The following is a 24,756-nucleotide window of genomic DNA, read 5'->3' on the forward strand; positions in this document are numbered from 1 at the left end:
TGGTTTAAATCATTAATAGATGTCGCCACTGTTTCCACGAATAGGTAACAACGAGTGCCCCTATCTCTCCAAATCCTTATTGTTCCGTTTAGTCGGACAGCGTACAAACGAGTGTCTACTGGGATCCGGTCTAGGACAGCTGGTTCTGCCCTAGGACTCTGCTATACCTACACCAGCAAGGTCATGGGAAAGCAGCATCAGCGCTTCCAGCTACACGAAATGTGAATCGAGTTGGTTCCTTATTTTTACATGGTAAGCTCAAATGAATGACGCTACTCGGATCCTGTATACGCGTTTCGGAGACGCAGCACACATCGATGGCGCGAGATTCTAAAGTCCTAGCTAAGTAGGCTTGTTGTACTATTTGGCACAATGTTCGGACGTTAAAAGCTCCTAGATTTAGTTTAGAGGGTCGTTTCAGGAGACCAGAAATAACGTTCCGCATACTCGAATCGTTTGCCCTAGTGGTGCGAGGTGATAAATGGACGTGAAAACGGTTAGTCATGGAGATAAGGGAGTTATTATGAGGTGTAGGGAGGATTTAAATGTGACCAACTTGGTCTCCGTGTTGTTACGGGTATGAGGGCTGATGTCACTTCCCGGCTTCCCACACGGTGCAAGGGTGTTTCTTGAGGAAGCTGAAAATGAAGTTGGATTAGTGTTGGTCTTAACGACCTGGAGGCGTGACCGCAGAGCCCAAGGGACAACTGCCTGAGGTTGGCCACACACGACCGTCTCGTGAGTAGTTTTCGTGTTAGCTCATGCTTGTTGAGACCTTACCACCGAAGACGGATATCCATGAGATAAGGCGAGGTGTCCATTTCTAGGGTCAACTTTCCCTAACCCTTCCCGTCCTTGTGGGAAGGCAGCATCGCTGTCATGCTGGTTGTTTGAAAGAAACACTTTACTGCCGTCACACCTCTGTACAGTTAGCGGTACGACTTCGTCTTCGGAACTTGGGTTTGCTGCTTTCAGTCTTGCCGCTCTTCAACCGACCTGTTTGGCACGGTAGGACCTTGAGGAACGATAGGCAAGCCCGACCACCACGTCAAGGTAGCAACAAAGGTCGGGAAACTCATACTTACTTCTTGCTTACAGTCCACGACGCCCGACATACCGAAGTTCAAGCAGTTAGCAGGTCACATGTTCAAACCCTGGCCAACCTACTTTGGTTTATATATCCATGTAGCATTGTTAGCTTTCAAACAGTGTTACTGTAACCCAACTACATAAACCTATTCTTTGTGAATTATTCGAACGCTTATGTTGACTGAAAACTTGTTTTTGAACCCACTTATTGTTGAACATTTGTGTGGAGAAAAGAGGGATGCAGATTAGTGTTGCGTTTATTCAATCGTTTATCGAACATTTTCAGTAAGGACTTGTGAAGATTGTTGAGTTTCATTAGAACCATGAACCAATCAATGTTAGACCACCATTGAAAACCTCGAAGTACTGGACGGCCGTTTTGTTCTAGCATGAGACTCTTCCGCAGTGCACATCCACGACTCTGTACGCGGGGCTCGAATCCAGGACCTTCGTCCTCGTGCGAGCGCCTATCGAAGATCGACATTTTGTAATCAGATTACTTTTACTTGTTTCTCGAATCTTGGTGAACATAATCTGTCGTCTTATTATCCATTTAAGAGCATGTCCCTCGAATCCACCACGCGCTAAATTTCAATCCGCAGTGAAATACATGACACTTGATGTTCGGGATAGGTCCGTATTCGCGGTTGTTTTCTGCGAACTGATGACACGTATTTTGTTATTAATTCATTCCCTAGTCAAGTGGACGTCGAGGTACCGTTCTACCCTCCTACGTACGAAACTGTTGGCGGCTACGACTTTCCACTGTCCTTCTAGACATAACGAATATGACAGGTTCTACTTTCTAGGTTTACTTCATTGTGTATTTAAGTCGTTTATTTTAAATAGACACGCGACTTTTTAAACACAATACCACCATTGGACTGGTAGTTAAATATTAGAGGCGTGCCAAGTCAGTTATTATTATTGATGTCTGTCTGCCTTTCATTTTCTGATTGGTTAATTTTTGGTCCGTAGGCTGTCTATTATTGATTGTCTGTTGCCTACGTGTCCTTGGCGTAGGTTTATATGAGGTCAAGTAAACCAATCTGATGTTTTAAAATTCAGCTTTATGTTAGTTTAATAGAAAGTGTATGAAACGTGAAGTTGCTTATCTTATTGGTTTGGTTAAAAATTTTCTCACCGTCCCAATGTTCTCACGACTCTAGTTTGTTTTGCATTGGAAATTTTTTTTATTAATGAATTAGGTATCGATGTGAGAATCTACTCTCGTTTCTCATACTAAACAGAATAATCCTAATTATTAGCATAAAGACTGTGATTTGCAGTATCTAAAATTTTACATACTTATCATTGGCTAACTGTTTGAAATATTTGCAACAAAATACAAAAGACTTAGCTGTTGTCTCTTAGGTAATAGGTATTATCTTATTCGAACAATATAGTTCAAAATTAATATCAAATAATTCCATCCCTGTTGTAATATTTACAAATATAGGTTTACTTACTTACGCCTGTTACTCTTCGTGAAGGAGCATTCTCCATCCAACCCTGTCCTGGGCAATCCTTTCCAGCTCTTTCCACTTGTTATTCATCCTTTTCTTATCTGCTATTTCCCGACGTAATATGTTTTTTGGCCTTCCTCTTTTTCGCTTCCATTCAGGATTCCAAGTTAGGGCTTGTCTCGTGATGCAGTTTGACGATTTGCGTAATGTATGTCCTATCCATTTCCATCGTCTTTCCCTAATTTCTTCTTCAGCTGTAAGTTGGTTTGTTCTCTCCCACAGAAGGCTATTGCTGATGGTATCCGGCCAATGGATGTTGAGTATCTTGCGTAGACAGTTATTTATAAATACTTGTACTTTCTTGATTGTGGTTGTTGTAGTTCTCCAAGTTTCAGCTCCATACAGTAGAACTGCCTTGACGTTCGTATTGAAGATTCTTACTTTGATATTGGTTGAAAGTTGTTTTGAGTTCCATATGTTCTTCAATTGTAGGAATGCGACCCTTGCTCTGCCAATCCTCGCCTTTACGTCTGCATCTGAACCTCCTTGTTCATTGATGATGCTTCCCAGGTATATGAAGGATTCTACATCTTCCAGAGTTTCGCCATCAAGAGTGATTAGATTGCTGTTGTCCGTGTTGTATTTGAGGACTTTGGTTTTTTCCTTGTGTATGTTGAGCCCTACTGATGCAGAGACTGCTGCTACACTGACTGTCTTTATCGGTCGTTGGTGGATTGACATCTATAGGAAGATCTGTGTGTGAGATGCTTCGATGTCCGATTGGTTCATTGGAGCCAACCTATTTAGGAGTTCCTTGAATTACTCTAACCATCTGTTCCGCTGTTGTTGAATTTCAGTGATTGGCTTGTCTTCTTTGTCTTTGACCGGTCTCTCTGGTTTACTGTATTTCCCTGCTAGTTTCTTCGTTGTATCGTAAAGCTGTTTCATATTTCCTTCTCTTGAAGCTTTTTCCGCCGTCGTTGCTAGTTCTTCCATGTATTTCTGCTTGTCGGCTTTAATTCTCTTCTTCACTTGTTTGTTTGCTTCTATGTATTCAGCTTGTGCTTGGACTTTCTCTGCTCGTGTTTGGCTGTTGTTAATTGCTGTCTTCTTGTTCTTCCTTTCTTTGATCTTGTCCAGTGTTTCTGTAGAGATCCACTCCTTATGATGGTATTTCTTTAGACCCAGAACCTCTTGACACGTTGAAGTTAATGCCTCCTTGATGCCTTTCCAGTTGTCCTCCATAGTAGTTTCTTCTTCCTTCAGTAGATCCTGTAATGCTTGGAAGCTGTTGTTGAAAGCTATCTTGAATTCATTGGGTTTGTCAGTATCTCAAAGGAAGGCTGTATTGAACTTTTGTAGTGATGTTTGTCCAGTTGTCCAGTTTTTCTTTAGCTTCAGTTTTAAATTGGCCACAACTAAGTGGTGATCTGAAGCTATATCAGCTCTTCTCCTGGTTCTCACATCTTCCATTGTCCTTCGGAACTTTTTATTGATGCAGATATGATCTATCTGGTTCTCTGTGGTGTGGTCCGATGAGATCCATGTAGCTTTGTGTATACGTTTGTGTGGAAATATCGTGCCGCCTATGACCAATTTGTTGAATGCACGCAGATTTGCAAATCTTTCTCCGTTATCGTTTCTCTCTTGCAGTCCATGTCGTCTCATGATATCTTCATATCCGGTGTTGTCTATTCCGACTTTGGCGTTTCGATCTCCCGTCAGAATGGTGAGGTCCTTCTTTGGGCACTTCTCTATGATTGATTGCAGCCTCTCGTAGAACTGATCTTTAATTTCGTCGTTGCTATCATTGGTGGGTGCATAACATTGGATAATATTCATTGTGATCCCCTCCTTCTTTGTTTTGAATGATGCTTTGATGATTCTGGATCCGTGTGATTCCCATCCTACAAGTGCATTTCGTGCTACTTTGGACAGCATTAGAGAAACTCCCTGAGTGTGTGGAGCATTGTCCTCTTCGTGACCGGAGTATAGTAGCATCTATCCCGTATCTAGCCTTTGTTGTCCAGCTTGGGACCAATGGGTTTCTCTGATTCCCAGTACTGCCTAGTTGTATCTCATCATTTCCGTTGCTATTTGACTGGTCTTCCCGGTCTCCCACATTGTTCGGACGTTCCATGTACCTATAAAAATTGTTTTTCTGGTTGTTAGAAGGGGTATAGGCCTCGTTGCTTCCGAAGGAACTCGGCTTTCACCTTGAGGCGTCTTAGTTCTTCTAAAAGGAGACCTTCTAACTCTCAGGACAGAGTTTAAATGGTTTGAATTATTATTTTCTGGTTATCGTTTTTTAGTGAATTAGTTTTCTACGGGATGGGGTCGCTAACCCGATGCATAACCTTCCTCGTTTACCCGGGCTTGGGAACGGCAGTAGCTCTAGAAGAGCTACAGGCGGAGTTAAATATAGGTTTACAATGCGATAAATAAACACGATAGTAACTTTATACAGTGTTCATATTTTGATTGTTTCTTTATAGATATGAGTGTAACTATGGTCATATTGCAACTTTAGTTGTCGTTTGACATAGTCCTACTGAATACGTGGCATTTAGCGACGTAACTGTAGTGTTCCGCCCACTAGTCTGCTTTGTGTCGGACAATAGATACAGTAATCAAAAATTGTTGGTTATAAGTGTTTTGAAGTTTTGGCAAATTGACTGTTGTAGAGTATCTATCAGTCAGTCGGCAACAAAGTAGAACTTCGTACGTACGTACATCAGTTCGAGTTGCCACACCACGTTAGCACAGAGATGCAGTGGTCGATTCAAATCCCGTAGTGGTAGAGGTAATAAGAGTATAAGCAGTAGTCGGGAAGATTAGGGTTTGGAGATGTTATTTAAAGAGTATAATCCAGTGAAATAAATTTGAAAAGAGGGAAAGAGGAACACGGAGTATTCAGAAGACTATAATTTGGGAAAACACAGAGTGGATGCACCTACGCCATTGCAAACGATTTCGAGCAATGTCATTCAGGGTCTCTAGCCATCGGTTGCTATCATCTCGCGATTCCCAACCAGGTAGTCTACACCTACCAACATGACTCAGTTCACTTGTCAGTGACTTCATGGACTTGTGCCATGTTTTGGTTTGGCCGCCCCTAGCTTTCTTCCAACCTACTCCTATACCACTGAACATAACACGTCGAGGCAGTCGGTCGTTGGGCATACGTAACACGTGTCCCAGCCATCTCAACTGATGAAGTTTCACTACTTCATCAATTGATTTGCCATCCTTACCTAGTACCCGTTTCCTAACAACTGTGTTACTTACTCGATGGTCCCATGATATACGAGCAATGTTTCGAAGACACGTATGACCGAATACTAGTAGCCTACGGATATCCTCTACTCTTTCCGGCCATGTTTCACTGCCATAAAGTAGTATGGGACGAACTGCTGCGCAGTAAACACGTCCTTCGGTTGATAGACGGATATCTCGCCTACTCTATAAATGACTCAAGTTGGCAAGAGCTAGTCGATCCTTCTGTATCCGTGAAGCGGTAGGCACACTCAACTACTTCATTCCCTATCATTAGTTCGGGTGTCGATGTAACCCAATCCTGAAGCAACATTTTGCATTTCGATGGTGAGAATCGCATGCCGAACGTGCTTGCATTGTTGCTTAGAGTGGTCATAAGACTGTATTTTGTCAGCGTCTTCACCAAATAGAACTGTGTCATTGGCATATTCTCTCTCTCAACAACAAAGTTAAACGAGAATGGAGAGAGTGGACAGCCCTGATGAACACCACTTGAGGTAATCAATTCTGATGACAGTTCGCCATAAGCTCTTACTAGGCCTGTTGTGTTCGAGTAGAGCATCTATATCCAACAGCAAACATGTTTTGTTTCTGTTTCACGCACTTTTACCTTATTGATTTCCATTATTAATAATTCCAAACTTAGATTTCTTGTTGTCTCTTTCGCAACTACTGTTCTAACGTTTCTTGCTCATTCATCCATCTAGCTACTCTCATAATTAGCTCTAAAATTCGGATTTTTGAATCCTTCTTCATCAATGTCCTCATATGTCCATGCATTTAGTTGTAATACAGGTCCCACAGACCACGCGACTTTTAAGTCGATTTAGGTGTACTGAGATTCTAAGCAGTTAAAGAATGTCGAGTTCGTACATCCATTCTTTTTTCGAAAATTATTATCTGTATGTAAGCTTTTCACTGTTATTTCTTTCACTCTACTCGATTTGTCTTGCTTTTGTATCGCTGTACCTATTGGTGTGATCAGGTTATCTGTCGTTGCTTACGACTAAGTTCGTACTTCATTAAATAAAGCCTCTTATAATTACATAGTAATGTAACTCATTTCTCTCGTTTTCACATAACAGCATCCTCTTTCTGATACAACCACATGTCATTATAGTCTTATAACTCGAAGGTTATTTTAATAGATGTGGATGAATTTCTTTACTTTTTGTCCAAACTGTCGTAACCCACTCCTAGCTCCTGTAGTTCTTTTCAATTTCTACTTATTTTGTTGTGTCACCTTTTAACTATATGTATATGTATACGATATTTACTAATTTTTACATCACTTTATTCTTAGCGAATAATGCCAAGGATGTAAATGACAGTGCGACACCATCTGAAATATCATCTATTACTTACCCAGCCGGTACTTTATTTTCACCTATGAATACAATGACCGCTGTAATGTCAACTGGAACTGGAATGGGTGGCTGTAGTGCGTTATTGGTTCCTCTTGTAGCTGGTAGTCATGGGACAACTTTATTACCATCTAATATGACTCCTGTTTCATCTCATCTCTCTGTTGTTGCTGATCATTCTGTTTTGATGAATACAAATACTACACCTTTAACAAGCAGTTCAATTAACTTTGTCCCTTCCAGTGGTTCTAATTCCGTCACAAACTCTACCATAGTTCATAACACTCCCGGTTCAAAATCAAATATTAAGATTCCAACATCCAATTCCGAATTGAATGGGCGATTAAGGGTGAGTAGTTTTTCTTCTGTTTGAAATAATAGACATTTTATTAAGTTTTATTAGTGATAAGTTTTCTGACTGAACGCTTGAATCGGTCTCCTAAGCTCTTGTAATAACCGTAGACTAACTCTACAAGACAACTTAAACACGAGAAAAAAGGAGCGTAATATGGGAGGAACGCTTTACTGCAAGGTTAGTTTATGTACAGAAAATTCAGTCAGTCAGTCAGTAACAACGTAGAACTTCGTACGTACGTACATCAGTTCGAGTTGCCACACCACATTAGCACAGAGATGCAGTGGCCGATTCAAATCCCGTATTGCTAGATGTAGTAAAATCATAAGCTGTAATCAGAAAAATTAGGGTTTGAGGATGTTATTCAAGGAGTATAATCCAGTGAGAGTGTGCACAACATTTCAGACAGCCTTGGGCTTCTGGCAAGTTCTGGGACCCTACTGAACATAGTAACAGGTTAGGTAATCATCCAATCGGAAATGTGACACGTAACATTTCGCTTTCTAGATATTTCTGACAAACTTCTATTCAATACTGATTGGATAAAATGTTTCTCAGCGATTTTAAGGTCCTCTTTGGTTTTTTTCGAGGAATTTTCAAGGTCTCTCCAACAATTAGTTTGTCACAAACTGATCTCATTTGAGGTACTATTAAAAATAGCTGTTTCATCTTAGTATGGGAAAAATTAGTGACTGATGATTTACTCCAAGATATTCCTGAAGATATAGTGAAAGCTCCTAATTTCTGGATTTCAGATGTATCACAAGCATAAAGGTTTTTACCAATGACATTAAGTGGTTGTTGCACTTACTCCACTGCAAATTAACTGAAGATAGAATAGTAGTGTTGAAACCCGGTCTGGTAGATCTAGTGTTAAAACACTCACCGTGAGATCTGAATGTCCTGGCTTTCGATTTCTCGTAAGATCGTGGGTGAACATTGCTGAAGTCACCCCATACTAAGAAGATGTAGCCGTTTAGTGCTTCTCGGTTTTTCAGTAGTACTCAGATTGAAATCAGTCTGACAAACGCAATCTGTAGATGAAACCAGTCTCTACAAAACCCGTTCAACCGATAGATATTTGTTCACTAATTTACTACATATACCTTTATAACATTTATTTTCTATCTAGAATTCTAAAGATTCAGTTGAAATGAAACCAGAACCACTTGATTGTTTCGGACGAGTTACCACTGGTGCAGCAGAAGATCTTTTAACTTCTGGATCTCAAAATGAAATAAATGCTGTAGGTTTTCCGCAATTAACTTCAATCGCACCTTTCGCAATACCTTCCACTTCCATGACAATGAGTACTTCAGTGTCTACTTCACCAGTTCAAGTTACACGAGTTAGTGGAGGAATCATAACATCTAATTCAACTGATGGTAACAATCCAGTACCTACTGAAACTATTATAAGTTCAAATTCTAAGGCGTCTACGGGTTCTGGACCCTATCGTTGTCGGGAGTGTGATAAAGAATTTCGAATATTACGTTATTTAGAGAAGCATAGACGTATTCATACGGGCGAAAAACCGTATCAGTGTTGCTACTGTGGTCGTCAATTCAACGACTGGCCAAATATGAATAGGCATAAACGGATTCACACGGGTTAGTTATAATTTACCTTATTTTAATTATTACTGAACCATTTTTGTGGAGTCAGTCAGTCAGTCAGTTACAACGTAGGACCAGGCACATATATGCATCTGTCCAAGTTGCCGTACCTCATTAGGACAACAAGATGGACACCGGGTTCATAAAAGTAGTTAATTCAGAGGTGGTAATATATAAAGGAAAGATTGCAATAAGGATCTAGTACAGGAAGAAAGAATTAGTTCGTAGAATGAAAGATATGAAGCGATTTTAATCTCTTAGTTTTTAAGGGAAGACAGATAGCGTATACACCGACGCGATTGTGATCGATTCTGAGCCATGTCACCAAGAGTCTCCAACCATTGGTTACTATAGTCACGCGGACCCCAACCAAGTACTCTGCATCTACCAACATGGCTCAGACTACAAGTTAGTGACTTCAAGCACTGATGCCACGTTTTGGTTTGGCCGCCCCTAACTCTCTTCCAGTCATTTCCAACATCGGTTAGCATTGCTCGCTGTGGTAATCGGTGTTCAGGCATACGTAAGACGTGGCCCAACCATCTCAGTCGATAAAGATTCACAACCTCATCAACTGATTTACCATCATTCCCTAATACCCTGTGTCTAACCTCACTATTACTTACCCGGTGATCCCAGCAGACGCCAGCAATATTTCTAAGACATCTGTGGTCAAATACTAGTAGGTTACGAGTGTCTTCTACTCTTAATGGCCATGTTTCGCTGCCATAAATTAAAAGAGAACGGACTGCCGCGCAGTATACTCGTCCTTTTATTGATAGACGGATATCTCGCCTTCGCCATAGGTGACGTAAGTTGGCATAAGCCAGGCGAGCTTTTCGAATCCGTGCTGAGATTTCGTCAGACACCAACCCATTAGGGCTGATCAGACTTCCAAGATAAGTGAAGTTGTCAACGCGTTCGACTACTTCACTCCCTATCCTTAGTTCAGGTGTTGACGCGGACCAGTCCTGAAGCAACAACTTGCATTTCGAGGGAGAGAAGCGCATTCCAAACATTCTGGCATTGTTGCTCAGTGCTATCAGAAGACTCTGCATTTTATCAGCGTCTTCACCAAATAGGACTATGTCATCTGCGTATTCTAAGTCGATAAGTGGACCTCCTGGAAGGAGATCAATACCCGAGAATTCAGTCGACGAGAATGTTATTTCCATTAGTAGGTCTATGATGAAGTTAAACAAAAATGTAGAAAGTGGACAGCCTTGACGGTCACCACTGTCAGTCAGTCAGTCAGTCAGTCAGTAACAACGTAGAACTTCGTACGTACGTACATCAGTTCGAGTTGCCACACCACGTTAGCACAGAGATGCAGTGGTCGATTCAAATCCCGTAGTGGTAGAGGTAATAAGAGTATAAGCAGTAGTCGGGAAGATTAGGGTTTGGAGATGTTATTTAAAGAGTATAATCCAGTGAAATAAATTTGAAAAGAGGGAAAGAGGAACACGGAGTATTCAGAAGACTATAATTTGGGAAAACACAGAGTGGATGCACCTACGCCATTGCAAACGATTTCGAGCAATGTCATTCAGGGTCTCTAGCCATCGGTTGCTATCATCTCGCGATTCCCAACCAGGTAGTCTACACCTACCAACATGACTCAGTTCACTTGTCAGTGACTTCATGGACTTGTGCCATGTTTTGGTTTGGCCGCCCCTAGCTTTCTTCCAACCTACTCCTATACCACTGAACATAACACGTCGAGGCAGTCGGTCGTTGGGCATACGTAACACGTGTCCCAGCCATCTCAACTGATGAAGTTTCACTACTTCATCAATTGATTTGCCATCCTTACCTAGTACCCGTTTCCTAACAACTGTGTTACTTACTCGATGGTCCCATGATATACGAGCAATGTTTCGAAGACACGTATGACCGAATACTAGTAGCCTACGGATATCCTCTACTCTTTCCGGCCATGTTTCACTGCCATAAAGTAGTATGGGACGAACTGCTGCGCAGTAAACACGTCCTTCGGTTGATAGACGGATATCTCGCCTACTCTATAAATGACTCAAGTTGGCAAAAGCTAGTCGAGCCTTCTGTATCCGCGCTGAGATTTCGTCACACACTAAACCACAAGGGCTGATGAGACTTCCAAGATAAGTGAAGCGGTCGACACACTCAACTACTTCACTCCCTATCACTAGTTGGGGTGCCGATGTAACCCAATCCTGAAGCAACATTTTGCATTTCGATGGTGAGAATCGCATCCCGAACATGCTTGCATTGTTGCTTAGAGTGGTCACCACTTGAGGTTGCTAAAGCAGATGACAGTTCGTCATAAGCTCTGACTCGACTTGTAGTGTTCAAGTAAAGAGCCTATACAAGGTTTATATACTTCTGAGGTACGCCTTTCAATGACAGACATTGCCACAAAATCTCGCGGTCTACTGAGTCGAATGCTGCTTAGAAGTCAAGAAAGACCACCATTGTCGGACGTTGATAAGTATGCCTATGTTCTAGAACCTGACGAATGGTGAATATGTGTTCGATGCGGCCACGACGAGGTCTGAAGCCAGCTTGATTCTCTCGTGTTTGCAGTTCACGAGTCTTAGTTAGGCGTGTGATAATTATCGAGGCTAGTATTTTAGATACTATATTAGTTAAAGTAATCCCTCCATGGTTGTCACAGGATGATTTTAACCCTCTCTTATATATTGGGACGATAAGTGATTGTGCCCAGTCAGATGAAATAACGTCTAACTCCCAGATCTTAGCTAAAATATTAGTCAACCTAGTCGCTAAAATTGGACCACCATCCTTAAAGACCTATGGAGCTAATCCATCTGGACCAGCTGCCCTTCCTCGTTTCAGATTAGCTATAGCCTTTTGAACTTCTGCTAGAGTTGGGGGACCTACTTCAATGTTCCATTCACACTGTCTGGGAATGGAGGGTAGTTTTGTAGTAGCTGAAGGCCAGCTGAACTGTTCTTTTAAATGTTCCACCCATCATTCTAAACGTCTGAACTGAGAGCAGATGAGGGTACCGTCTTTTTCCGAAATAGCCTGACTTACACTTGATTTATTAATTCCAGTTTCTGTTATTAGTCTGTAGAGCTGTCTTGTGTTCCCTATAGCCTCCGCCTTTTCCATCTTTAATTTTCGTTGCCCACCACTGCTCACGGTCGTTCCGTAGACTTTTGGTTAACCTAGATCTAATTTGTTTTCGCTCTTCATCGTGTTCAGAGCCTGATGGGATGAGTTTACGAGAATCCATCAGTGCAGTAGACCTTGAGGAAATCCACTGGTTCTTTGTAATCCTGTGGTTTAAATCACTGATAGATGTCACTGCTGTTTCCACAGCTGTTTGTATAGCTTTCCAAGCAACATCTGGGTCAACCTCGTTTTCAGAACTACCCTCTCCAACGATGACTGATGACAATATGGTCTATTTGAGTCCATCGTTGGTTTGGTGTAGGGGGTCGCCATGTTAGACAATGTCTCTCCTTAAGCTTAAAATTTGTGTTTGCTAAAAATAAACGGTTATCTGAGCACAGTTGCAGGAGACGATCACCATTATCTGTTCGTTGTGTCGGAATACTAAAACACCCACGTAAATGCCTTTCTGTTTGGTTTAGACTACCTATCTGGGCATTAAAGTCACCTGCTACGAGTACTATGTCTGAACGTTTAGCTTTCTGTAAAATTCATCTTTCACTTCATCCGAGCTACAGTCGGTGCGAGCGTAGGCAGAAACGACAAAAAGGCAACGACGTGTGTCCCTATCCTTCCGAGTTCTTACGGAGCCGTTTAGCCGAACAGCACATAAACGACTGTTAACGGGGATCCACTCTAACAGTGTTTGTTCCGCCCTCATGCTTAGTGCTATCCCTACTCCTACCAGTCCACGAGAGCTAACCGTCGGGTCACCAAATACACAGAGGGTGTATCTCGTCGGGTCTCCGTTTTGCCGAGGTGAGGTCAAGTGAATGACCACACTGTTATCCTGTATGCGTGTTTCAGAGACACAGCATACATCAATGGTACGAGATTCTAGGGTTCTAGCCAAGGAAGCCTGTTGACCGATTAGACATAGGGTGCGTACGTTGAAGGCTCCAATGTGTAGTTTGGAGCGAGGTTTCAGTAGACCTGGGACAGTGTTTTGAGCACTAGAATCGTTGGCTATGGTGACACTTGAGGGGGAAGCCGAAAAAGGAAGTTTAGAGGTGAAAGTCGATGTAGGAGCAATAATAGGAAGTGAAGATGGAGGTTGATTATGAATACAGTGGTCTTGAGTGCTGTTAGAGGAATGAGGGCGGTTATCACTTCCCGGTTGCCCACACCGTGGAGGGGTTGTTCTGGAGGTGCCTGAAAAGGAAATTGGATCAGAGGTGGTCTTAGTGACCTGGGAGCGTGACCGCAGTGCCCAAGGAACAACTGCTTGAGGTCGGTCACACATGACCTTTTCATGGGTAATTTTTGCGTTAGCTCCGTACTTGTTGAGACCTTACCGCCGGAGACGGATATCCGTGGGATAAGGTGAGGTGTGCATTTTTAGGGTCGACGTTTTCTAACCCCACCCCTCCTTGTGGGAAGGCAGCATCGCTGTCATGCTGGTTGTCTGAAGAAAACACATTACTGCTGTCACACCTCTGGACAGTCAGCAGTACGACTTCGCCTTCGGACCTTGGGTTTGTTGGTTTTAGTCTTACCGCTCTTCAACCGACCTGTCTGACATGGTAGGACCTTGAGGAACGGTTGTTCCAGCCAGTATAGCTCGGTTGCTTCATCACGATAGGCAAGCCCGACCACAACGTCAAGGTAGCAACAACGGTCGTGTTTTGTGGAGTGGTGCTTTAGATACCTGAACATGTATAATATATATAATCAAAGGCTCACAATGGCCTTGATTAGTATCAACTAACCTCTTTTGAAAACATCTGACATCAGGTTATCCTAAATCATTTTAAAAAAGAAAAAAATTGGTATGTCAAATAATGATTGAAAGTAGTTACCATTTATTTATAAACAGAGTTATTTTGATATATATATATATATATATATATATATATATATATATATATATATTGAATGGATGTAATTTTTGATTTGAAATCCAGGGGAAAGGCCTTACCGATGCACGGTATGCACCAAGACGTTTTCACAACCAGCTGTTTACAATGAACATGTGAAGCGACATACTGGTGAACGTCCTTATATTTGTACAGTTTGCGCCAAAGGATTCCCTCGAGCAGCTCGTCTGGCCGTTCATATGCGCGTTCATACAGGTGAACGTCCTTATCCATGTACGTCTTGTGATAGGAGATTTAGTCAACCACATCATCTTGCTGCCCACCTGTGAGTTATTTTCATAGTTTATTTCTTAACTCCCTAAAATTTTTACACTTCAATAGGCTCATTTATTAGGATTTTACAACTTGGCATATCAGGATGGTGGTACGTGGATTAACATAAAGTTTCTTCCCCAGTGCTTAATCTTTTTATACCATTCGTCACGTACCCTAACATATATTGTGGTTTTTAGATAGTATCTATACAAGTTAAACGTCGTAAAGAAATCTTGCAATTAGTATAAATGTTTTATGTTGCTTCATTTTACAGTTCTTTGAGTTGTAGAATAGAAAAAGCTTTAACGTATAATCAGTGCACACTTGTAAGAGATCTTGTTTTCATATTTCATACTCTTACTCTGGAAAATAAAAGTTCTTACAATATTTGTATTGGTAATTTAGATTTCATATACAAGTGTAGTTTTTTTACACTAAAATTATGTACTGTAATTTCTGTGATTAATTTTTAGTCGTGTTCATAGTGGTGATCGGCCATACTCTTGTCCAAAATGTGATGTCAGTTTTGCATGTATTTCTAATCTGAGACGCCATCGGAAGCAAGTTCATCCAACGAGTCCTGTTCCAAATGATAATGCAGACGGCAGTGATGTAAAGAGTGGAAATGAAGAGAAAAAGCCATCACTCCAAATTATTACGTCTACTGTTTCAGATAACAATAATAATAACTCTTCTTCCGTTATGACTATGGAAACACCATCCTATATTGCTTCGTCATCGAATTTAACTTCTGATGCTCCTGTTGCGATCGCTGCCGCAATGTCAGGGACTGTGTTAACAGCAACTGGTGCTCTAGTTCCTGCTAATTTCTTGCCTGCATCGTCAGTACCTGGACTAATTCTTACATCAGGTGCTCCTGGTGCTTTAATAGCTGCGCCAGCTCATTTAACTGAACCACATTCTCATCTTCATCCTACCATTATTGCACATAATTCAGGTAATTTGTCTTATAATCTAAAACTGATGTTTTTTATTGTAAATTAAGTCTTTAAGAGAACTCATGTAGTCTGAAAAGTAACTGACATGTTTCTTACTTAGTGATCACAACCCACTGGGCCCAGATTTATGTTGCCTGCTTATCGTTGAAAGAAAGCTAGGAATAAGCAAATCAAGACGTTAAACTAGTCTATGAACCTATAGAATGATTGTCGAGTTGGTAGGTAGTCAAATAGACTCGGATTTCTAGGTTGGGGTGGAGGTCCACATGGTGACCGCGATCAGGGGTTGAAGATATCGAGTAAGACGGGTCAGAATGAGCCCCAATAGCACAGATGAAGTCATTCTTTATTTTCCCTTAAATATTGAGCTTCAATATTATTTCATACTTTCTATCTCTCAAGCCCATTCCTCCTTTTTGAAGTATATCCTCCAATGCTTAGTCTTACTATTTTTGATACTATTATTATTTCATCGCCTTTGATGTGCTTATTTTTAATGTTATCTTATTGTTCTGATGTGTTGCGTTAACTTGAGATGATGGACCTGTGCTCCATAACTGACTTCAATTTCAAACCATCACACGGATAACCATATTCAACCCCTTTTTTCTCCTGTTCAAGTTGTCATGTAGAGTTAGCCTAGGGTTATTACAAGAGCTTAGGAGACCGATTCAAGTGTTCAGTCAGAAGATTTATCACACATGCATCGGTTCAATTTACCACAGATCAATGCAGTGAGATTATTATCATGACAAATGTCAAAACAGATGAAGTAGCAACAACTGCAATTATGATAAAAAAAAAAATAACAGGCATGGACGTAATTCCATAAGAAAGAATTGATGCAAATAATGGAAAATCACAAAACCTAAGAGAAGGCGCAGAGTGAATCAATCTGTGCTTTTGCTACTGAATAAATACAAATATAGAAATGAAGTACAGAAATTAATTGATTAACCTGTTGACTATAAGAAAATGTCTGATTAAGTGAATATCCAAAGTGGATATGGATGAATTTCTTACTTTCAAGAAACAGCTATTACCTTAAAACGACCCAATTAAACTCGCTAAACAGGTGAGAAAAATTATTCTGCTTAGTTTATTCAAAAAAGCAGAGTCGATCACAAACCGGCATGATCTGCCATCTTCCACAGGAAATACTTTTGTGAAATATGCAGATGATTTCACTGTATGTATGCCTATCTCTTCCTCTTTACATCCCATAGAAATGAATGAGTTTTTGTCTCGTATTGATTGTTGGTCTGTTGGTAATGGTCTCATACTTAATCCATCTAAATGTCAAACTGTTAACTTTAGCATGAGACATGAACCGCATCTAAACACCATTTTGAGATCCCATAATACTTGTGCCATTGGAGACTCTTTGGTAAACACAGTGTCGACGGTCAGTTATCTTGGTGTTACCTTTTCCTCTGATCTCTCTTGGTCGTCTCACGTTTTATTGTTATCGAAGAAGGTTTCCCGTCTGACTTACTACATAAAGACTGCATGCTCTTGGGATTACTCGTCATTTACTCGTACAATTTGTCGATTCTTGCATATTACCTGTTATTCTTTACTGTTCTCCATTAGTCTTTCCCGGTGTGTGGTGAATCTTTCGAGGTCATAATTAATATGGTTGTGGATAGACATTTAAAGTCATGCAAACTCCTGGCAGGTGTTATTTTATCAGATACTAACCATCCCCTTCATTCATATGTTTCTCCTTGTATATCTTCCGGTAAAACGAGACGTAATTACATTAAAATCCATGCACGCAAGCAAAAGTATAAAAGTTCTATAATACTTTACCTAGCAAATATACTCTGTGTCGAACAGGTTGTTGGAGTTAACCTAATCAATAACCTGCATCGTTAGCATGTCTCTGACTTGAAAAGTTGTACAGTTTTTCGGGTTTTTTTCAAACCTTTTTTTATCCCTTCTTTTGTCTTTGTTACTGTTTTTTTTTGCGTAAGTAACTTGTTGAAATACCCTGTGCTGAGAATTCTATATTGTACCAAAATATAATATTGAATAAAGCCATTAATTAATTAATAAAATAATGATCCAGTAACTATTAATATATATACTAATTTCTGCACTTCATTTTCACCTCCGTCGTTGATGTTGTTGCTACTTCTATCTATTTTGACATTTGTCATGATAATAATCTCACTGTATTAATGTGTGATAAGTTGAACTGATGCATATATGATAAATCTTGTGACTGAACACTTGAATCGGTCTCCTAAGCTCTTGTAATAACCGTAGACTAACTCTACAAGACAACTTAAACACGAGAAAAAAGGAGCGTAATATGGGAGGAACGCTTTACTGCAAGGTTAGTTTATGTACAGAAAATTCAGTCAGTCAGTCAGTAACAACGTAGAACTTCGTACGTACGTACATCAGTTCGAGTTGCCACACCACATTAGCACAGAGATGCAGTGGCCGATTCAAATCCCGTATTGCTAGATGTAGTAAAATCATAAGCTGTAATCAGAAAAATTAGGGTTTGAGGATGTTATTCAAGGAGTATAATCCAGTGAGAGTGTGCACAACATTTCAGACAGCCTTGGGCTTCTGGCAAGTTCTGGGACCCTACTGAACATAGTAACAGGTTAGGTAATCATCCAATCGGAAATGTGACACGTAACATTTCGCTTTCTAGATATTTCTGACAAACTTCTATTCAATACTGATTGGATAAAATGTTTCTCAGCGATTTTAAGGTCCTCTTTGGGTTTTTTTTCGAGGAATTTTCAAGGTCCCTCCGACAATGTGTTTCAAGTTCCATGTTGGATATGACTAACTGATTGGTTGCAGTCGTAAAAATCAGTGGAAAGATCTAAATAACCAACATATGTGAATTAAAATTCATCTCATTACATAAGACAATAGCTGTCTTGACTCAGTAGCTAAAAGGACCACGCGGCAGCATTTGAGTGTATAGGTACTAGGCTCGAGTCCCTGAGTGAACATCAACTATGGGATACGAGTACACTCAGTTGACGAATTCCAAGTGGGACGAAATGTGCATCATTGATTTGACTGCTAGCCACCATCTATCTCCGTTTAAAATGCCTGTGACTCTGCTTTTAATATCGAGTCAATCCTCACAGAATGCACATATGCCGATAACAGACTGATCAATTGCGCTCCTAACCATTAATGGAAAGATCCAAAGAACCATTATATATGAATCAAAATTAACTGGCTGATCATGCAATATAATTAGTTATGTTACTTCTTACTGGCACAGTAGTATTCCAAAGGTTATATTTGGTTGTGCTCTCCAAAATTATTGATTTTATTGACCAAAATTAACTTCATACTTTATATTTATGATTCTTTTTCTTTCGCTTATATAGGTGAGGGAAATACATCTCTACTAACAACATCTATTTCTGGTGGTCTTTGTTCCGTTACTCAACCTTCGGCATCTCTTGCAAATTCATCAACTGCTTTAAGTGTTCAATCAGAAGCACTTTTAAAAGCTAGTTCTTCTCCTACAATGTCTTTTATGTTTCCAACTGTCCTCACTTCAACTCCTCATCATGGTGATGCACTCAGACAAACTTCAGTTGCTTTTCTTACACCAACAGGTGAATTAGATCGATCATGTACTGCTACTTTAGCTACTGCTGGACCTGATGGTGGATTTATATTGAATTCTGTTGGTGGAGATACTGTCTATTTAGAACCGGTGAGTATTTTTATTTTTTTAGTTTGTGGATTATCTTTTTATATTAGTTTTAAAGTTGCTACCGCATAAAATTTAGAACTGCGTTTTGACTCTACCAATATTCAAGAAATTTGAGTTTTACTTGATTTCGGTTAACCGTAATCAGAACCCATTGAGCATGGATTTTAATTCCACTCCTGGTTGTTCACTAATGTATTTTATTTACTAATACTATTGGTTTCTTCGCCAGTGAATTTAGTGATAGATATGTGATATCAAATTTCGTTGCTGCAATAGATATCATTAGAAAGTAGTATTAACTCGTTTAGAGGAAAGCACTTTTGACTAACATCTGGTGAATTACTATTCTTTTCTCTACCTGTAAACTGCTAATAGAAATGGGATAATAAAAAAAATTATCTTTGATATTTGCTTCCATTTAATATAGTCGTTGACTTAAGTTGGAGGATACTGGTTCACTCTGGGATGATGATCTTTAATGGATACATGAAAATGCGGATTAACATCATTCTGAAAGTTATTTCTGGAGTTTATTGTAAACCTGTTTTCTAGTGATTCTTTCAACTATCATACGTCGCTTTAAATTTAGGCCTATCAATAACGATATACCTGCATATGTCATTGAGGTGGCACATTATATATATATATATATATATATATATATATATATATATATATATATATATATATGTTAAACTTGTTGCTAATCATCGTTTCCTTTCTTTTCAGTTGGATCCTCGACTCACTCTAGAACCCGGGCAACAGTTTACTCTAACTTCTATTCCCACTTCTCATCCACAGGGAACAATTATTAATCCACATCACTCAGCTGCACATTTAGTGGGTCATCAGGTCCATTTACAGTCGGGACAGGCAACACATATTGCTTTTGCAACTAATATACCAACTCATGGCCATCAGGCTTCACAACTGTTAACCTCTGGTTCAACTATATTTCCTAATACAGCACCCAATCAGGCAGCAATTCACAGTGGTCATTCTTCTGCAACAGTTATTTTTCCTCCTCCTGTTTCTGTCCCTCACTCCAGTTTATCTAGTCAACAACAATCGGTACTTCAATCGTCTACGGAGGTTACAGCTCCTTCTCAGTTGTTACATTATCATAGGCCAATTAACACTACAGGTGTTTTACCAGGTCGTCCTTCATCTACACCTACTCAACAGCAAACAGCAATGCTTGTACCTATAGTACATACACCACCGGTTAATGTAACATCCAGTCTACCAAACTCAACATCTAATACAAATGAGTCAGTTAACTCAACTCCTCTAACAACAACATGGCCTGTTAGTGGTACGTTTTTAACATTCGCTTCCTCACATCTCTGTCCTGTTGCTTCGTCCACTGTTATGGAAGATCATACAGATTCATGTGCCCTTACCAATTCTCGTCCTTCTTCTGTTCTGTCAAACTCCTCTTCTCTGGGTGCTATCACTGCTGTCTCAGTACCAGAAACAAGTTTATAGTTATTATTTTTTTGTTTCTCATTCCGTTTAATGACATTATTTACGTGTTCTTAATCCAGTTCTTTGTGTTATGTATGTTTATTCACATTAAAATTAATTGTGTTATCCGACTTTAATACTTTTATACCATTCTTATAAAGTAAATAACAGCAGTAGAGGTACTTTCTATTGAACAGCATGTCTACTGGTGACCTCCCTTCTTGTACTTACTACTATTTATTATTTCATACTCGTCTTTTTTTTCAACGATAACTTGATATTTGATTTCGGTATTTTCATCATCATGGTATGTGTGAGTGTACAAATTAGTTTTGTTACGTCGTGTATGTGTGTGTTCAATGTTTAGTCATTGTTATTTGCTTTTATATTTTCCTAATTAGCTAGTCTGATGTAATATCAAATTCTTCTTCTTACTATATCTATTTGAATAAAAGAGCAAACATTTTATAGTTACTAGCTGTGTTGACTTTATTTTACACCTTCTACTTTGTTGTCATGACCATTTTTTTCGTAAATAGGAAACAAAACAAAACTCAATGAAACATTTACTAATGTGACCGTCAAATTCATCTTTATTACACCAACACTACATGCGTTCTTATCACTCAATGATTAGTATTGTCGTTCTGAGTAGTATGATTTTAATTACTAATTGTTTCTTTTCTGGTTGTTGTTGTTGTTGTTGCTGATGATGGTGTGTGCATATATGCTCACATATAAGCGTTTCTCTGTTTACATGTTTATGTATACATCATATAAACTAAATTCAACCTTGATGAATGTAGATAAAAGGAAACATTTTGCTTTTCCCCCCTACATTATTTCATCGTTAATCCATATTGTGTATTATATAAAAATAAACTAATATACTTTTTTTTTCTCATTTTATTTCATTAATTTAAAAGAAAATTTCGTTTGTTTGTTTTTTTTCTTTATTTTTCATGTGTTTATTTTGGTTTGGTTTGGTTTGGTTTTTCTTTCACAATTTTCTTATTTCGCCGTACAATTGACATTTCAATAAGTGTTATTTTCTTTTCCCATTTCTTTCTTTTCTACTTTTCTTTTACACTTTATCACCTTTTTTTTTCTCTCTCTCGCTTTCTCTCTCTATATCGCATAACTTTTGTAATCTGCACTAACCATAAATATATACAAATTTGCACATACATGTGTGTACACACAGTGGCTTTGTTGTTATGCCCTCTGAACACACATGTTTATGTACAGATTGGTTTTTTCTCTCTGGTTTTGTTAATTTATTTTTCATTTAAATAATTTAATTCATTCTATTAATATGAAGAAATACAACTTTGACCTCTACTCCTAAAATATTATTATTACTGATATTATAATTATTATCATAACATTACTATTATTATCATCATCATCAATGTTAGTAACAACCAACTCGACCATCTTCATTGAGTACATTTATACAATAACAGTAATAATGATAACAACATTAATCCAAACAAATGAAGAATCTAACGAATGTTATTTTATATATCTTTTTTTTTCCCTACTGTTGATATATGTCTGTCCTTTGAGTGTATATGTGTAGGTTTACCTACCTACTAATACTACCAGTAATTACTCTGTGTATTAATTAATTAATTATTTGTATTTAATTTCCTTAATATATTGTAATGAGAAATGTGAATTATGTTGAAACATATATTGATGTTCCGTGTACTGACAATCATCATGACTTGAAATCAGAGTAAAAGTAGTATTTAAAAAAAAACCTACTTTAGCTGATCTAGTGCAATACATGTCCAAGGTTATAGCCAACTGTCATCTGAATTGATAATTTCAAGTAGTGTTCGTCATGGTTGTTAGCCTTCTCTAGTTTTATTTAACTTTTTCATGGACATGCTTTTAGATATAACACCCACCGTTTGATATTTCAAATATTGTTCTATCAGCAGATTCGCATGTTGACTTGGAATACATAGACGATATAGTTCTGTTTAGTGAAGACTCTGACATAATCCAGTCTTCAAACCACAATAAGAAACAATGCAAGCATGTTTAGAATGTGATGCTAGAGGACCAGTTTAGTACACAGCAGTTCTCTCCATCCTACTTTATGGATGTGAGACGTGGCCATTAAGAATAAAGGATATTCGTAGGTTACTACTAGTCGATTATGTGTCTTCGAAACATTACTCGTGTATACTGGAACCTTCAAGTAAGCAATGACTGGGTTAGGAATATGGTACTAGGTAAAAATGGCAAATCAATTGATGAGGTGGTAGATCTTCGTCAACTGAGGTGGTTGGGGTATGTGTTGTGTACACCTAATCACCACCTACCTCGATGGGCGATGCTTTTATGTGTGGATTTAGATCGTAAGAAAGCTAGCAGCAGCCTAAATAAAACATGGCATCAGTCCACAAAATTATTGACAATTGAACTGAGCTATGTTAATAGGTACAGATTACCTGGTTGGGTCCACGTGATTACCGTGACCGGTGATTAGAGACTGGATGACAACTGAAAACCGTTTTCAATGGTGCAGGTGCATCAATTTTTTGTCTTCTTCCAAATCCTGAGATTCTAAGTTCCCCATACCTTTTTTCTTCTACATTTCACAAGTTTATATTTACGTTTCGAGTCTAATCTTCGATGCTTGATCTTGCCTTTTCTTGCAAAGTGGGACGGTCAGCAGTCGAAACCATTCAGTTGGGATTACTTCCAGTTGTTAGATCTTAGCTAAGATTTCAGTTAACTAACTTTTAAAACTGGATCACCATCCTTATAAACCCCAGGAGTTTGTCCATCGGGCTCCGTTGCTTCCTCTCTCTTTAGATTATTTATATCGTTTTTAACCTCACTAAGAATTGGAGGACTTACATCAATTCGCCATTCAGGTTGCTTGTAGACAGTTAATAGATAAAGTGTGACTGAAGTTCAGTTGAACTGTGCCGTAAAGTGTTCTGCCTATCGGTTCTATCTCCTGGATTGAAAGTGAGTAGTAGTCCCATCTTTTCCCGAGGTACCTTCACTAGCTGCCAGATTTTTAATACCTGTTTGCTTGATAAGTTTGAACAGTTGTCTACTGTCACCTATAGCTACTACCTTCTCCACCTCTTCAGCTTTCGCTACCCACTACGGAAATCCATCGGTTAAGGTGGGGTCTGACATTTTTAGTTTCAACCTTTTCCAACCCCTCCCGTTTTGAGAAGGCAGAATCGCTACAGATGCTGGTCGTACAAGGGAAATACTGCTTCTGTCACACCACTGTATAGTCAGTAGTACGACTTCCTAGAACCTAAATTTGCTGCTTTTAGTCTTACCGTTCTTCAGCCGACCTACTTGGCGTGGTAGAATTTAAAGGAAAATGTGTTCCCGCCAATTTAGCTCAATTGTGTCATCACGACAAACGTGCCTGATTACCACATCAAGGTGGCAGCTACGACCAGCGTTGGCGGTCTAACTAAGACCAATCTCTAGAAACTGCCTATATTAAGAATAATCATTCCCTGCAAATAAAGACCAGTTTTCGTCTCTTGTTCCAATCTGCTCATTGAAATATAAGGTGGTGGAGAGAACTATATTGCATTTGGTCCACTTCATTCCTAACTAATTGGTAGTCTGTTCAAACCTACCTACTTTTGTTCACGCAACTGTACAATTTCACTACTCAGTACGCAACACGTATGGATATAGCCCAGCTACTATATAAAAAGGCTTTTGGATAATAATCGCTGTCAATAATGTTTCCCACCAGATAAGAGGAAATAGTTTCAACGAAGTTGTTATTTGCACTGCACAAATTGTTATCCAAAGTAAATGAGAATTACCAATTTGTGTTTATCGTAAACTATTGATCTCAGAAAGATTCAAATCATGTAATTATAACTAATATTTTCTCCAAATCTGCAGTTTTACAGACCTTTTTATATTTCCATTCGATTGTTTTTATTCTGATTTTATTAAGTTATCACGATTGTTTATTGAGCTTCGGGACCTGGTCTTGTATTTATAATACATATACATATATTAATTATAAGAGTAAATATTTTATTTGACCACTCCAAAATATCACCGACTTTCCTACATTTTAATATAAATATACCTTTGCAGGTGAAAATGTTTTCTATCAGTATAGGGGTTGTGGAGATT

General features: G+C 39.1%; 1 protein-coding gene across 1 annotated transcript in view; it reads left to right on the forward strand.

Moving 5' to 3' along the window:
• MS3_00002323 (uncharacterized protein) overlaps window positions 1-23,244 on the forward strand; it is a 32,695-nt gene extending 9,451 nt beyond the window's left edge. The window contains exons 5-10 of the mRNA XM_051209898.1: window positions 7,135-7,544; window positions 8,683-9,160; window positions 14,248-14,485; window positions 14,949-15,433; window positions 18,806-19,140; window positions 19,870-23,244. Of these exons, the coding sequence (XP_051075374.1) occupies window positions 7,135-7,544; window positions 8,683-9,160; window positions 14,248-14,485; window positions 14,949-15,433; window positions 18,806-19,140; window positions 19,870-20,628 (2,705 nt within the window). The 3' untranslated portion in view covers window positions 20,629-23,244. The remainder of the gene's footprint in view (window positions 1-7,134; window positions 7,545-8,682; window positions 9,161-14,247; window positions 14,486-14,948; window positions 15,434-18,805; window positions 19,141-19,869) is intronic.
• The last annotated feature ends 1,512 nt before the right edge of the window (window positions 23,245-24,756 follow it).

This window comes from Schistosoma haematobium, chromosome 1, assembly GCF_000699445.3.
Source record: "Schistosoma haematobium chromosome 1, whole genome shotgun sequence".
NCBI classification, from domain to species: domain Eukaryota; kingdom Metazoa; phylum Platyhelminthes; class Trematoda; order Strigeidida; family Schistosomatidae; genus Schistosoma; species Schistosoma haematobium.